Below are 13678 nucleotides of genomic sequence, written 5' to 3' on the forward strand. Positions count from 1 at the left end.
TTTCTCTGCCCCTCCCCCCGCTTATGCACACTCTCTTTCTCTCAAATAGAATCTTAAAAAAAAAAAAATCCCAAATCATCCACAGTTGCGGTGAGAACTAGGGTATTAAGGTTGCTCTTCATTGAAGACAGAAAATCGCAAGGAAGGACCAATACCCTTTCTTTTCTCTTTCTCTTAAGTGTACCTGGCTGGGCACCCAAGACTGCGAGTGTACGGATGCCAACAAGCTGAAGCTGGGTGCTGGGGTCTGTCAGAGCCATGAACACCAATGAGCATAGCTGGTCCTTGAAGCCATTCAGCGGCCTTTCATCTAGGGACAAAGTCCAGGTTAGAGGGAAGCCCAGACTTAGCAGTGTTGCAAAGACAACTTGGGGCAAGATTCAAAGAACTTAATCCACTGGGTGTCCCGGAAGTACACTGGGGAAAAAATAAACAGGCCTCATCTGATTAAGTGTTCTCTTGTGCTACAACCTCAGAACAACAGGACCACTGTTGTTCTAGAGTACTTCTCTGCAGCATTCTTTGCCTGCCATCCTTTATAGGAATACAGTGCTCAGCAGCCCCCAGGACACCACACCTGGAAGGTGATCTCACCCTTGTCTTCATAGCTCCATTTCTGGTGCAGCTTCAAGAAACCCAGGATCATTTCAAGGATTGTCCGTCGCTGGTTGCTCTGTAATGTTTTAAGGTGTATAGGGATCAAAGAATATTTTAAAGGATTTCAGTCCTGCTCCTCTCGAAGGAGGGAGAATTATTCTTTTATGTAAGAGTGTCAGGAAGAGAATCAACAAGGAAACCAGCAGCAACTGATGAGAGCAAAACCCAAGATATACGATCTGGGACAAGCTCAACACTTAGCTCTCTCTCTGTGAAAGGGATCCTAGCAAGAGGTCCCATCATTTCCTCAAAAGATTCCATCTCCTTACCTGACTGTGCTTGTGGAACTGTTCCAGCAGTAAAGGCAACACGTTGCTGGTGATGTGGTCACAGGCCCGAGCAGATGCACCTGCAGCTGCCTGCAACAGTTTGGCACTAGGCCACACCAGTTTCATGTCCGGTTCACAAAGATGGTGCCTGCAGTCTAGAGAGGCAGCACATCACAGACCTGGGGAGTAGGCTGAATGTTGCCTGATTCCCCTGCAGTCCACAGAAGTTAGAGATTGAGACCTGGGACAGTTTGCTAGCAGTTACCACTCAAAGTGTTTTTGATTCAAAGTAGGGCTCCAGCACCCAAATCACTGAACATGGAGGGCTAGTCATAAAAGGTCACTGGCTTTATGGAACTTCTTTCTGTGGTGCTCAACCCCCTTTCTGGCTGCCATGGCCCCATTACCCTGTAGAATGTTGCTAAGGAAGGAGTCAAGGAAGTCCTCAGCATCAGCTCTCAGCACAGAGCGAGACAAACACGCAGTCAGAGAGTGGAGGGCCGCCAGGCCATCGGCCTCCACCCGCTCACTTGCCGTCTGGAACACCTGTCAGGGAGGGATCCCATGGCTACTGAGGTGAGCCTGCACAAGGTGAGAGCCCACCCACCCACTGCCTGTTTTCTTTGAGAGGTGGGCTTTGAGAGCCTTTAGGGCAGAGCAATGGAAATTAACCACTGAAGTGAGTTTCTTCTCAACAGGTGTATTCTCACCAAGTCCTTAGCCCCACTAGAATTGGTACACATACTTTTTGAGAAACAGGATACCGACTTGGAGCATTGGCTATTGGGATCCCCTTTCCTACCTCTCTTCCTCTCCCCTCCACCCCCTTATTAAGTATGGTGCCAGAGGCACCATGACCTATGCTCCTTACCATGGAAGGATGCAAAAGTGATTGTGTGCCATCACCAAACAGCTGACCCTATGTAGGGACTTTCTCCCCCGTCATTCAACTAGACGTATGCCCCTTTACTGGCTTGCGACAGGGAAAAGGACAGGGTGTGTTACTTCCTCTGATGCCTGACAACTGGGAGTTAAGAGTAGTGAGTTTATCTAATTAACACTCACCTCTCTGCGGATAGAAGCCCAAAGGCTGGGAAGGAAGTCCTTTAGTTCCTTCTGGCCGTACACAGCACAACAAGCATTCTGCCAAGGAAAGTGTAGGTATCAGCTATCTACACAATCAGACTTCCGAGGACATGCAGGCACCTCAGCAAAATGGCACCTGAAGAAGCATGGCTCTGAGCAGAAGAACCAGCAGGATTTCACAAGAATCCTATCAGGTCACAGAAAAATGGGAGCTCATCCTGACTGATGGAAAACAAGCATAAAGAAGGAGCCCTGGGATGCGTGGGTGGCTCAGATGGTTAAGGGTCTGCCTTCAGCTCGGGTCATGATCTCAGCGTCCTGGGATCGAGTCCCATGTCGGGCTTCCAGCTCAGCGGGGAGTCTGCTTTTCCCTCATTCTCTCTCTCTCAAATGAATAAATAAAATCTTAAAAAAAAAAAAAAGGAGGAGCCCTGGTCAGCCTTTCCTCAGCTGCCACTCAGTTACTATTGGACCAGACAATATGTATCTGGGAGGGCTTTGGGTCAACATACAGGCCCAGATTCTGGGTATCCCTCTCATGAAGGCCACTGAACTATTCCCTGACTCTGAGTTTATACCCTTTAGTACCTCTACATTGTCTAAAGGCAGCTGGACCCTGGAAAAAAAGAGAAATCCCTCACCAGAGTCTGCAGAGAATCCAGCTTGGCACTCAAAATCTCAGAATCCACTTTCTCAATCAGCAGGGGCAGCAGGAACTGTGGGAGAGAAGGAAGAACTGAAGCCTGAGATGGGTAGTGTCATAGCCACACCAAAGCACCAAGGTCAACTACACCCTTATTACCACCTGTCCCCAGGGGTAGGGGCTACATTAAAGAGCTACAAAAAGTTGAGTCAGGAGTTGTGACTGTAAACCAACCTTCCTGCCAAGCTGCGGCCAGACTCCCAGTTAACCTGAAAAATGAGCTAGTTGGCAACACTACAGGATTTTAAAAGATAGCACCATATAGAGATTGGATTATTATTTTAAACAAAGAGATGGTAAAGGTTTCCACTTTGAAGATCTGAAGATACTTGCCACATAAGCATGAAGACACTTGCAGGATGCCATACCCTAAAAATGTATTCTGGATCTTTCTTTTTCCCCATGCTCTTACTGTTCTTTCTTCAGAGCCTTCTTTGGGCAGAGGCTACACACCTAACCTTGGCTAGACCCACCTCGGCAAATCGCGGTGTCGAAGCCAGCACAGCTCGAAGACTCAGGATGAGATCTTCTCTCTGGATACCATGGGGATCATTAGGTGGCTGGAAAAGGGAGAAGGGCCAAGGGTTTGCACAACTCTTCAGACCACTCTTAGACACATGATTTAACCCAGCACTGGGTGAAATTTACACCCAATCTGACAGAATAGTGTGACAGGAGGCCCCAGCAGGAAGACTTGCTTACACATTCCTTGAGAATTTCTGTCTGTTGGGCATTTATTTTCTATCTGATCTATCATCTTGCCACTCAAGAGAGAAGCACTCTGACTTTCTGGTACATTATTTTTCTTCTCTCTCTATATATTGTGACTATATGTTAGTAGACACTGTTTTCTCTTTAAAATATACTTTTAAAAGTGTGATTGTTGGGGCGCCTGGGTGGCTCAGTTGTTAAGTATCTGCCTTCGGCTCGGGTCATGATGCCAGGGTCCTGGGATCGAGCCCAGCATCGGGCTCCCTGCTCAGCGGGAAGCCTGCTTCTCCCTCTCCTACTCCCCCTGCTTGTGTTCCCTCGCTTGCTGTCTCTGTTAAATAAATATATATATTTTTAAAGATTTTATTTATTTTTCAACAGAGAGAGAGACAGCGAGAGAAGGAACACAAGCAGGGGGAGTGGGAGAGGGAGAAGCAGGCTTCCCGCTGAGCAGGAAGCCCAGTGCGGGACTCGATCCCAGGACCCTGGGATCATGACCCGAGCCGAAGGCAGATACTTAACAACTGAGCCACCCAGGCGCCCAAATAAATAAAATCTTAAAAAAAAGAAAGTGTGATTGTTTTGAACATATGATTTATGATCTTCTTTTCCCACTTAATATATTAGGTCCATTTTTCTGTAATATTAAATTATTCTTTCACATTAGGTTTAGTGGCTGATACTATTTCATTGTATAGTTGAGCCACAATTTATTTAAATAATTCCCCTTTGATGGACATTTCTATTTTTTCACCCTTATAAAAAAGGTATAATTCTGGGAACATAAAAAGCATTGATGGTTTCTGTGTCAAAAAGCCAGACTGAAAGCATGTATCAGATTTTCCTTTTCCTCTTTAGAAGCAACACCAAAAATATAGCAAAGGGATTTTCTTTTAAGACATAAAGCTAGGGCGCCTGGGTGGCTCAGTCCATAAGCATCTGCCTTCAGCTCAGGTCATGATCCCAGGGTCCTGGGATCGAGTCCCGCATTGGGCTCCTTGCTCAGCAGGGAGCCTGCTTCTCCCTCTCCCTCTCCCCCTGCTTGTGTTCTCTCTCTCAAATAAATAAATAAAATCTACAAACCAAAAACCAAAACAAACAAAACAAAAAAAAACAAAATATAAAGCTAGGAGCACCTGTCTGGCTCAGTTGATAGAGTATGCAACTCCTGATCTTGGGGTTGTGAGTGCAAGCCCTACACTGGGTGTAGAGCTTACTTAAAAAAAAATAGAAATAAAAATTTAAAAGACATAAAGCTAAAGGTTGAAGAAAATAGATTAAGAGGTGCTGGCAATAAAATTTTAGGAGCTGAAAAGCAGATGGATAAGAAAATGACTCAACAGGCCAAGACAACAGAATCCTCAGTAGGCTTGGAAAAAGCTGAGTAACTACCCATATACACTGCAGTACCGGGTGCCTTTGGAATTGGGAGTGGGGTTAGAGAAGAAATCTGACCACCTAGATTGCTTCCCAGCTCCTCCCGTTCTCCAGCTCTCCAGCAGAATCTGGACGTTTAATTCTCTGGAGAAGGTACAACAGACGTCTCTAATCTTAGAGCTATAGCTGCAGTAGACGGCCTGGGGAAATAGGGTCTCTGATGCAAGAGCAAGGATAAAGGAATCCCAAGGGTGATGGTAAAGGAAGATTCAACACCTCCTTTGCATTAGGAATAGGAAGCAACCACTTGAGACTGTATGTATGGCCAAGTTAAGCATGGTTTTTACATTTTTTTTCTTCTAATTCCAGTGTAGTTTACAGTGTTAAATTAGTTTCAGGTATATAATATAGCGATTCAGTGATTCTACATATTACTTGGTGCTCATCAAGATAAGTGTACTCTCAATCCCCTGACTTTTACATTTTTAAATGGTTGGGGGGAAAAAAAAAATCAAAAGAATATCTTTTTTTTTTTAAGATTTTATTTATTTGAGGGGTACCTGGGTGACTCAGTCGTTGGGCGTCTGTCTCTGGCTCAGATCATGATCCCGGGGTCCTGGGATCGAGCCCCGCATCGGGCTCCATGCTAGGTGGGATGCCTGCTTCTCCCTCTCCCACTCCCCCCTGCTTGTGTTCCCTCTCTCGCTGTCTCTCTCTCTGTGAACTGAATGAATAAAATCTCAAAAAAAAAAAAAAACTTATCTATTTTGGGGGGGCTTAGGGGCAGAAGGAGAAGCAGACTCCCTGCTAAACTCGGAGCCTGATGAGGGGTTTGATCCCAGGACCCTGAGATCATGACCCGAGCCAGAGGCAGACACTTGACCGACTGAGCCACCCAGGCACCCCCAAAAGAGTAATATCTTATGACACATGAAAATTATATGAAATTTAAATTTCCATGCCTATAAAGCTTTTTTTAAAGATTTTATTTATCTGACAGAGAGAGACACAGTGAGAGAGTGAACACAAGCAGGGGGAGTGGGAGAGGGATAAGCAGGCTTCCGCTGAGCAGGGAGCCCAACACCGGGCTTGATCCCAGGACCCTGGGATCATGACCTGAGCCAAAGGCAGATGCTTAATGTCGGAGCCACCCAGGCGCCCCTTCATGCCTATAAAGTTTTATTGCAATACAGACACTACCACATTCCAGTGTCTATGACCATTTTTGTGTTAGAACAGCAGAGCTGAAGAGTTGTGACAGAAATGATACAGCTTGCAAAGCCTAAAATAGTCACTATCTGGTCCTTTACAGAAAAGTTTGCCTGCCCCTGCTCTAGAATGAGCATATATGCATACTGAAAATCAAAGAAACCCTCAGTTACACTGATGTGATCCACTATGATGATGGCATATGGCCAAAAGGGATTGACAGGACCATAAAGAATGTATCTTTAGTGTAACAGAGTTACACGAAAGCCGGGTATCTCTTATTTTAATTGACAAGAGCTTTCTGCTTCCCATATAGACTGCAGTGCAGAAGAACATACAAAAATCTGCTTGAGGGGCACCTGGTTGGCTCAGTTAGAGCATGCGACTCTTGATCTCAGGGTACTGAGTTCAAGCCCCATGTTGGGCATAGAGTTTACTTACAAAAAAAAATTTATTTTGCTCAAATAAAGAGAAACTCTCTTATAATTATCTATAACTTTTTTTCACCTAGAATATCTGAGAAAATGGATAAGCAGTTGAGAGCAGTGATGATCTTTAAAAGGAAAATGGGTGGTTGCAGGAAAGGGGTATAAAAAGGCTTCACCCTCCATCCTTTAAATGTTGAATCATGCTCACTCTATTACCTTTCAAAAAAGTGAATGACATACTCTTTCCTGCCCTAAAATTATAAATGAATATATTCCAGCAACTCCACTTTTAGGAATTTATCCTACTATTATATCCATATATATGTGAAACGATACATGTACAGGATATATAAGTTGCAGCACTGCCTGTAACAACAAAAGATTAGCAACAATCTTTATCCTACAGAGGACTAGGGAAATTAATTAGGTATTCACACTGAAAGGAATACTACACAGCCATAAAGAATAAAGAACTAACTTATATACCAATATGGAGCACTCTCCAAGATACACTAAGTGAAAAAGGCCAAGTACAGGAAAAGTGTATACATATGCTGCCACTGGTAGGGACTGGGGATCATTTGTTTATATATGGATGAAAAAGTTCTGTAAAATACAGACATAATTGGTAAAACTGGTTGACAACAGAGAAAGAAATTATGGTAGACAGATTTTTCACCTTTTTACAGCATTTAGATTTGGATCATGTGAATGTATTATCTTTTCAAAACAAACAAAAAATAAAGCAAAAACAGAGAAACCTGGTGGCCTAACAAAGAGCTTTCAAGATTTCAAAGGCATAAGTTCTTCTGAGTTAGAAATAGTGATGACTACTACAGAAGAGATGAAGAGAATTTTAAGAGAGGTGGCCCCAAGGACCATGGTGTCAACTGGAATAAGCTGGGAAGGAGGTCCCTGCAAAAAAGATGGCTGTGTAACTTTAAAAGAGCTAAGAGTCAATACTCAGATGTTATTTGGTGTGCTGTGATTTAACGCCTTTCATTTCTTTGAAACCACTAATGCTTGCGGTACACATACCCATGCACACCCATATAGTGGTGTGACTCTGAGTTTCTGGAAGTAGAAGGGATATCAAGATGCAGAGTGAGAGGAAGGTCCAAGGGGGTCAGAGCATGCTGTATATACTGCGCTCAATTGGGTCTTCCTTCTTTGTCAATTTGTTTCTTTTGCCTGAGATCACCCCTCAGACTCCAGGATTACATCCTATCATTCCTCAGAAACCAATTGAAATCCCATCTTATCTGTGAATTCCTTCCTACTCTTCCTACTCTAGCTCACACTGAACTTGGTCTTCTCTGAACAACTATAACACCACTTGTTTTGGTCCATAATCTCATATTGTTACTTGTTTCAGCTTTCAAGGGCAGGAACCATGTTTTACAATCCTGTAGCCTGAGGAGCCCCCCAATACCCACTGAATTGAATCCTTCCTCGATGGCAAATGCTTCTCCATTTCCCAGTTTACCAAAACGTAAGCTCACGAGGGCAGGGAATGTCTCTTTTGTTCATTGCTGTCCCTTCAGTGCCCAGAACTGGACCTGACTCACAGGAGGACTCAAGGAATATTCGAATGAATCAATGAATGAACAAATGAATGAATGAATAAAAGGGGCTACTTACAGGGGTAAAATCAATAGGGAAGTAACAGGACGTCACTTCAAACAACTCCTCCACAAAGGGTCCTAAGGTAACAGAGAAACAATGAGGTCAACTTACAATTTTCACTCATCGGACAAGCCCTAACCAGCTAATTCAAGCTATAAGGACGTACCCAGGCTATAGTCCCTGGAGATGAGGTCATGGACAATGCGGAAAGCCACCAGAAGATTTCGGGGATCCTTTTCCCCATCCATCACCTGGATGAAGCCAAAGGTGAAGTCCGCTCCAAGGCCCTTCAGCTCTGGGGAGGAAAGAACAGGTCACTACCATCCCTTGAGATAGAAAGCTGGGCTTTCTTCTGGCTTGTGTTCTCCCTCTACTATCGCTAGCCCACCTTTGCTGCCTCCCAGAGCAGACCCTTTTTGTTTTCCTATTCCAAGAGAGTACACATTCCAAGAGAGTGCAGTGAAGAGATGTGCATCAGTATATAACCATTAGAGGTAAGAATTTAAAATATTAGCCCAAACTCTACATTCCTTTACTTGGGACTGAGTGGACCCCCCAGTTTCCCTTCATTCTTTTCAGAGTATTGGGTCTCCTATAGGACTTCCAGGCTAAACATGAGTACTGATAATGGGGCGAAAACGGATATGCTTGCTTTTCAGACTTGCCAAAGAACCCTGCCTCTTACCTTCTTCGCGGGTTTGCATGAAGTTGGTGATGATACTGTAGACTGTGTGTCGGTCCATCTGCGGCAGGGACTTGGGGGTGGGAGAGACCGGAACTAAGTAAAGAAAGTGCTCAAAGAATACCTAAGCTGACAAAACTACTTCCTGCTTCATAATCTCTAAGTGGACAGTGCTCTTTATACTAGTATAAGATGAACCTAAGAAGTGCAGAGAAAGGTTATGGCTATTGGCTTAGCAGTTACAGCACTGGGGCCAATAACCAAAACCTGTCTGCTTTACTTTCTCCAGGTGTGAGAGGACACAGGTCAGACATAATGGCCTGGCTCCTTCTCCTTATAGAGTAGCAAAGACTAGCATGTAAACATGGTCAAAGACCTGAAAAAATTCAGGACTTAGAAGGCAGTATTTTTTTGCCACCTAATCCTTGTCATATATGTCAGGGCTGGAAGACAGAGAATACAAAAGTGACTGTCTTCACTCACCTGGACGTGGACTTCCTGGAAGACAGCTTTAAGCACAGAGACAGCCAGCCCTGGAGGCAGGGCGACACACAGGCTCTGGGGAAGAAGAGATGTGTGAACACAGAGGGAATTCTAGCCTTGAAGACACAATCCCAAAAGAGGTATAATTAGCTACAGTGGGAAACACAACATCCAGGTTCAGGAAGAAGTGCTAAGAGTGATAAATGTGGTTCCTTTTCTCAATCTGATTAATTCTCTGCAGCTCCTTGCACTTTGGTTCTGAATTCCAGTCCCCCCAAAATACTTTTACTCTCTAGACTAGAAACAGAAGTGAAGTTAGCTGACACTAGTTTAGTCCCACATTTGGGCATCTGCTCCTCAGCACTTGGGAGTCTCCCCGCCAAAGGACAAGGACAAAATTCACTGGAAAAAGGCTCCTGCAAACATAGTATGTAATGAAAAAGAACTCACAAGTGCTCTCAAACCTTGCAGGACAGATGGGATCACAAGATGATGGTCCTTCAGCCGGTTCTCGTAAAATAGGATCAGGTGTACCACTGCACAAACCAGAAATGCAGCCATTATTTTACACAGGCTCCTTCCCAAAGTCTGTAAAAGCTGTTCCTGTTTGGGCTTCACTACAAATTTTCTCCTTCACTAAGAGGTATGTCCCATGCCCTCCCATTTGAGAGTGCCTTGATCAGTTAGGAAAATAGGTGAACATCTTTTATTATCCATTCTCACATAGGTCCACAGTTGAACCCACTTTTACCCCAGAACTTCCTTTCTACAGAACGGGAGTTGACAAACTTTCTCAAAGGGCCAGAGAGTAAATAGCTTAGGCTTGCACGACAAAGTATGGGTCACAAGTACTTAATTCTGCTCAACTCAGCTGCTGTAACATAAAAGCAACATAAACAAGAGATAAACAAATGGGTGTGGTTATAGGCTAATAAAACTTTATTTATAAAAACAGGTTGTAGTTTTCCTACTATGTTATAGAAGATAAATAAGTTGTTGGCTTTTTTCCTTGGGACTTCAAAGCACTTGATGTTTCATTACATACTCTTCCACTCTATGAAGTACTACTTTGTCCATTTTACAGAGAGGGGAAGATACACTGAAAAAAATGTCTAAGGCTACATTTGAAATCCCATTGTCTTCAGTCACGATTCTTATCATCTCTGCCACATATACCAGGAGGAGTGAAGATGCTGAATTAGTAGTTCACAGATTCCTTGTCTTCCCTTCTTCCCTCCCTCCCTGTAAAGTTGGCTTGAATAGACAAGGAAGGCCTTGGCTCAGCAATCCAGGAAGACACTCCTACTAGTGATGCCAGTACCTTCCTTCTCCAGGAGCAAGGACTGACACTGGAGTAGCACCTGTGACAGAAGCTGGATTCCTCGTGCCCGAGTTCGGGGTTCTGGATTTTCTAGAGAGGACCTGGGGGAAAGTAAAGATAGAGAGCCTGACATAACCCTGTTTACACTTTTTTTTTTTTAAGATTTTATTTATTTATTTTAGAGAGACAGAGAGCATGTGAGTGGTGGGAGGAGCAGAGGGAGAGGGAGAAGGAGAGGGAGAGAATCTCAAGCTAACTCCCTGCTAAGCATGGCGCCTGACATGGGGCTTGATCCATGACCCTGAGATCATGACCTGAACCGAAATCAAGAGTCAGACATTCAACTGATAGAGCCACCCAGGAGCCCCATGTTTTTTTTTGTTGTTTTTTTAAAGTAGGCTCCATGCCTAGCATGGAGCCCAACACAGGGCCTGAACTCACAACCCTGAGATCAAGACCTGAGCTGAGATTAAGAGTCGGTTGCTCAACTAAGTCACCCAGGCGCCCACCAAACTTTTGAAGGAATATTTTGAAATTAGTTACACTCACCCCTTGGGCATGGAAGCCAGCCCAGGAAGGTATTCTGTAGGTACCTAGTATTACAAATAATAGTAAAGCCAGAGCCTAAAGACCCAATCCTCAGATTGACCTGGCATTCATTAGAGGCTCATCTGACACCACAGCAAACAGAAGTATCCATCTCTAGGCACTGACTGGGCATTGGGCTTACTCTTAGATGATAGTGACATTCCTCTGAAACAGAGCTTAGTAGCTACCCATAGGGCTCAACAGATGATGGGCAGCTGCAACTTCTACCAAAACAGGAGAATGAATATATTACTACCAAGGAAAAAAATGCTGAGAGCAACCAAGGTCTTACGGGAAAAGAAAATCTTTATAACTGGAAGCTTATAAAGTAAGATGGTCAGAATAAAGGTTTTAACTATTTAGGATTGTTGAATGGGAAAACCTGGACTGAAGCAATAAGGTGACTTATCTTAAAATAGCTTTTATAGAGATTACATTTAAACACACTGGAATAAATCTAAGCAAGTAAATGTATGAAGCAGAAGATTTCTGAAGGAGAGCTGACCAGGACATTTGACTGAAATCTCAAGGATAAGGGTATCTATAACTAGGGGTAAAGGGGCAAAAATAAAATCACCCTTGACTGGATCCCCATAATAGGATCTTGTAGAAAGGACCCTGTTCAGAAGTAGAAAACTGTGCGTTTAACAAAGGACTAAGGCACACAAATGTTCATAGCAGCATTATTCAGAATACTCCAAATTTGGAAACAACCCATAACCACCACCTGATGAATTGTTGAACAAAATGTGGTATATTCATATAACAGATTATTTTTCAGCAAGAAATGAAGTACTGACAAGAGCTACAACAGGGATAAACTGAAAACATTATGCTAAGTAGCCAGTCACAAAGGTTACATGTTGTATGATTCTGTTTATATGAAATTTCCAAAACTGGCAAATCCACAGAGGTAGAAAGTAAATTAGTGGTTGCCAGGGGCTGAGAAGAGGAGGGAATAGTGGCTGCTAATGGGCATGGGTTTTGTTTTTTTTTTTTTTTTTTGAGGTAATGAAAATGTTCTAAAATTGATTAAAGTAAGGTTTGCAGAAATCTGTGAATACACAAAATATGATGAACTTTATGATACATGAATTACATATATCATATATAAAAACTGATATGAATTACATATCTGAATTACATATAACATATATATATAGAGAGAGAGAGAGCTGTGATTTTTTAAATGGACAAAGGCCACATGTGTAGAAAGGCCAAATGGTCTCTTACATGGGAGAGATGCATAATAGTGACCTACATTCCACCCCACCCTCCCAATTTTCTACCTTTCTGCTTCAGAAGATAAGCTGGCTGTGACAGTTAACAACCTTTGCAAACAAGACTTGTCAATTTAGATGGTCTACCAAGTATAAAACAGGAGAAAAGCAGGCATCAGAGTACAAGCACATACCTCCTCTGGTGCTTAGATATCTGCTTTTAATACTGATTTTCCAGCTGTTTCCCCAAGTTTCCTATAGTGAGGAACTGGTGCAAGGTCAGCTTCCTGGCAACTCCCCAGGCAGAGCCCATGAGCAGGTGTGAGTCAGATCCAGGCTGACCAGAATCCCATGGGGGCACATGGGTCTTTAAGAAGCACAGGAAGAATCCCAGTTCTAATGAACAGTTGATGGCCTTCAACCACCCATTTCACCCCACACCTGTGGGCTGATCCAGGAACTTCCTACACTCCCTTAGGAACTTTAGTCAGGTGGCGTGAAACTTATTTCAGGACAAACACAGGCTTAGACGGAGATACTGATACAAAAAGGGGGTGTTGGGCTACAGTAGGAGAAATTCAGGACCAGTTAGCTCCAGGAAAGCAGCAGTGTACAAAATAACCTTTTCAGAGTGCACAGGCAGGGTTAGAGAAGGGCGCTCAACAACAGAGGCTCTTACCCAAGGGCTTCTACCACTTGTAAGACGGTATAGCTCCCAGATTTCACATCTAGAGGGAACAAAAGAAAAAAAAACATGAAAAAACAAAACTCAGTCCTAGGGTTCAAAGGCTCTAATTACCAGTGTTTCCACCTATCCTAGGGTTTGTACCTTGGGGCCCACTATGCTCACCAAGAGTCCCTTCTACATGAGAGGTATTACTATAACACTTCAAACACGCCACTTCAACTGTAAAAACTGAAAAGGAAATAAACATATCATTTGTAAATATGGCTGTACACTTGGAAAATCCAAGAGAAATAACTGAAGGAATACTACACGTAAAATGATTCAATAGGGTGGCTAAGTACAAAATTAATATTATGAAATGAAGAACCCTCACATATACATATATACACAAAATACCCTGTAAAATGATCTAAAGGAAAAAAGATCCTATATGCGATAGAAGAAAAAAAAGGGAGGGGTGTGGGGGGGATACCTGGATATAAATTTAACAAAAAAAATGAAGATCTGAATAGTGAAAACTTAAAAGCACCAGTGAGGATTCACAAAAGAAAATTCGAACAAATAGAAAGGCATGTCATATTTGTGAAACACTCCAAGATGACATGCCTCCCCAAATAATTTTAAGATAAT

The 13678-nt window shown here is 43.2% G+C and overlaps 1 protein-coding gene across 3 annotated transcripts in view; it reads right to left on the reverse strand.

The window, feature by feature from the left end:
- The window catches only part of MMS19 (MMS19 homolog, cytosolic iron-sulfur assembly component), a 33212-nt gene that overhangs the window by 7056 nt on the left and 12478 nt on the right, over positions 1 to 13678 (reverse strand). For 2 of the 3 annotated variants that reach the window (XM_027587935.2, XM_027587936.1), the window contains exons 2-15: positions 13040 to 13088; positions 10553 to 10653; positions 9682 to 9767; positions 9232 to 9306; positions 8752 to 8821; positions 8233 to 8361; positions 8082 to 8143; positions 3189 to 3275; positions 2654 to 2728; positions 1992 to 2069; positions 1334 to 1472; positions 927 to 1081; positions 595 to 673; positions 185 to 310 (exon numbers count right to left, since the gene is read on the reverse strand). In XM_027587935.2, the coding sequence (XP_027443736.1) occupies positions 185 to 310; positions 595 to 673; positions 927 to 1081; positions 1334 to 1472; positions 1992 to 2069; positions 2654 to 2728; positions 3189 to 3275; positions 8082 to 8143; positions 8233 to 8361; positions 8752 to 8821; positions 9232 to 9306; positions 9682 to 9767; positions 10553 to 10653; positions 13040 to 13088 (1311 nt within the window). Of the gene's footprint in view, positions 1 to 184; positions 311 to 594; positions 674 to 926; positions 1082 to 1333; positions 1473 to 1991; positions 2070 to 2653; positions 2729 to 3188; positions 3276 to 8081; positions 8144 to 8232; positions 8362 to 8751; positions 8822 to 9231; positions 9307 to 9681; positions 9768 to 10552; positions 10654 to 13039; positions 13089 to 13678 lie in introns of those variants that run through there. The other variant, XM_027587937.1, reaches the window with a different exon arrangement.

This window comes from Zalophus californianus, chromosome 15 (genome assembly GCF_009762305.2).
Source record: "Zalophus californianus isolate mZalCal1 chromosome 15, mZalCal1.pri.v2, whole genome shotgun sequence".
Classification (NCBI taxonomy): Eukaryota; Metazoa; Chordata; class Mammalia; order Carnivora; family Otariidae; genus Zalophus; species Zalophus californianus.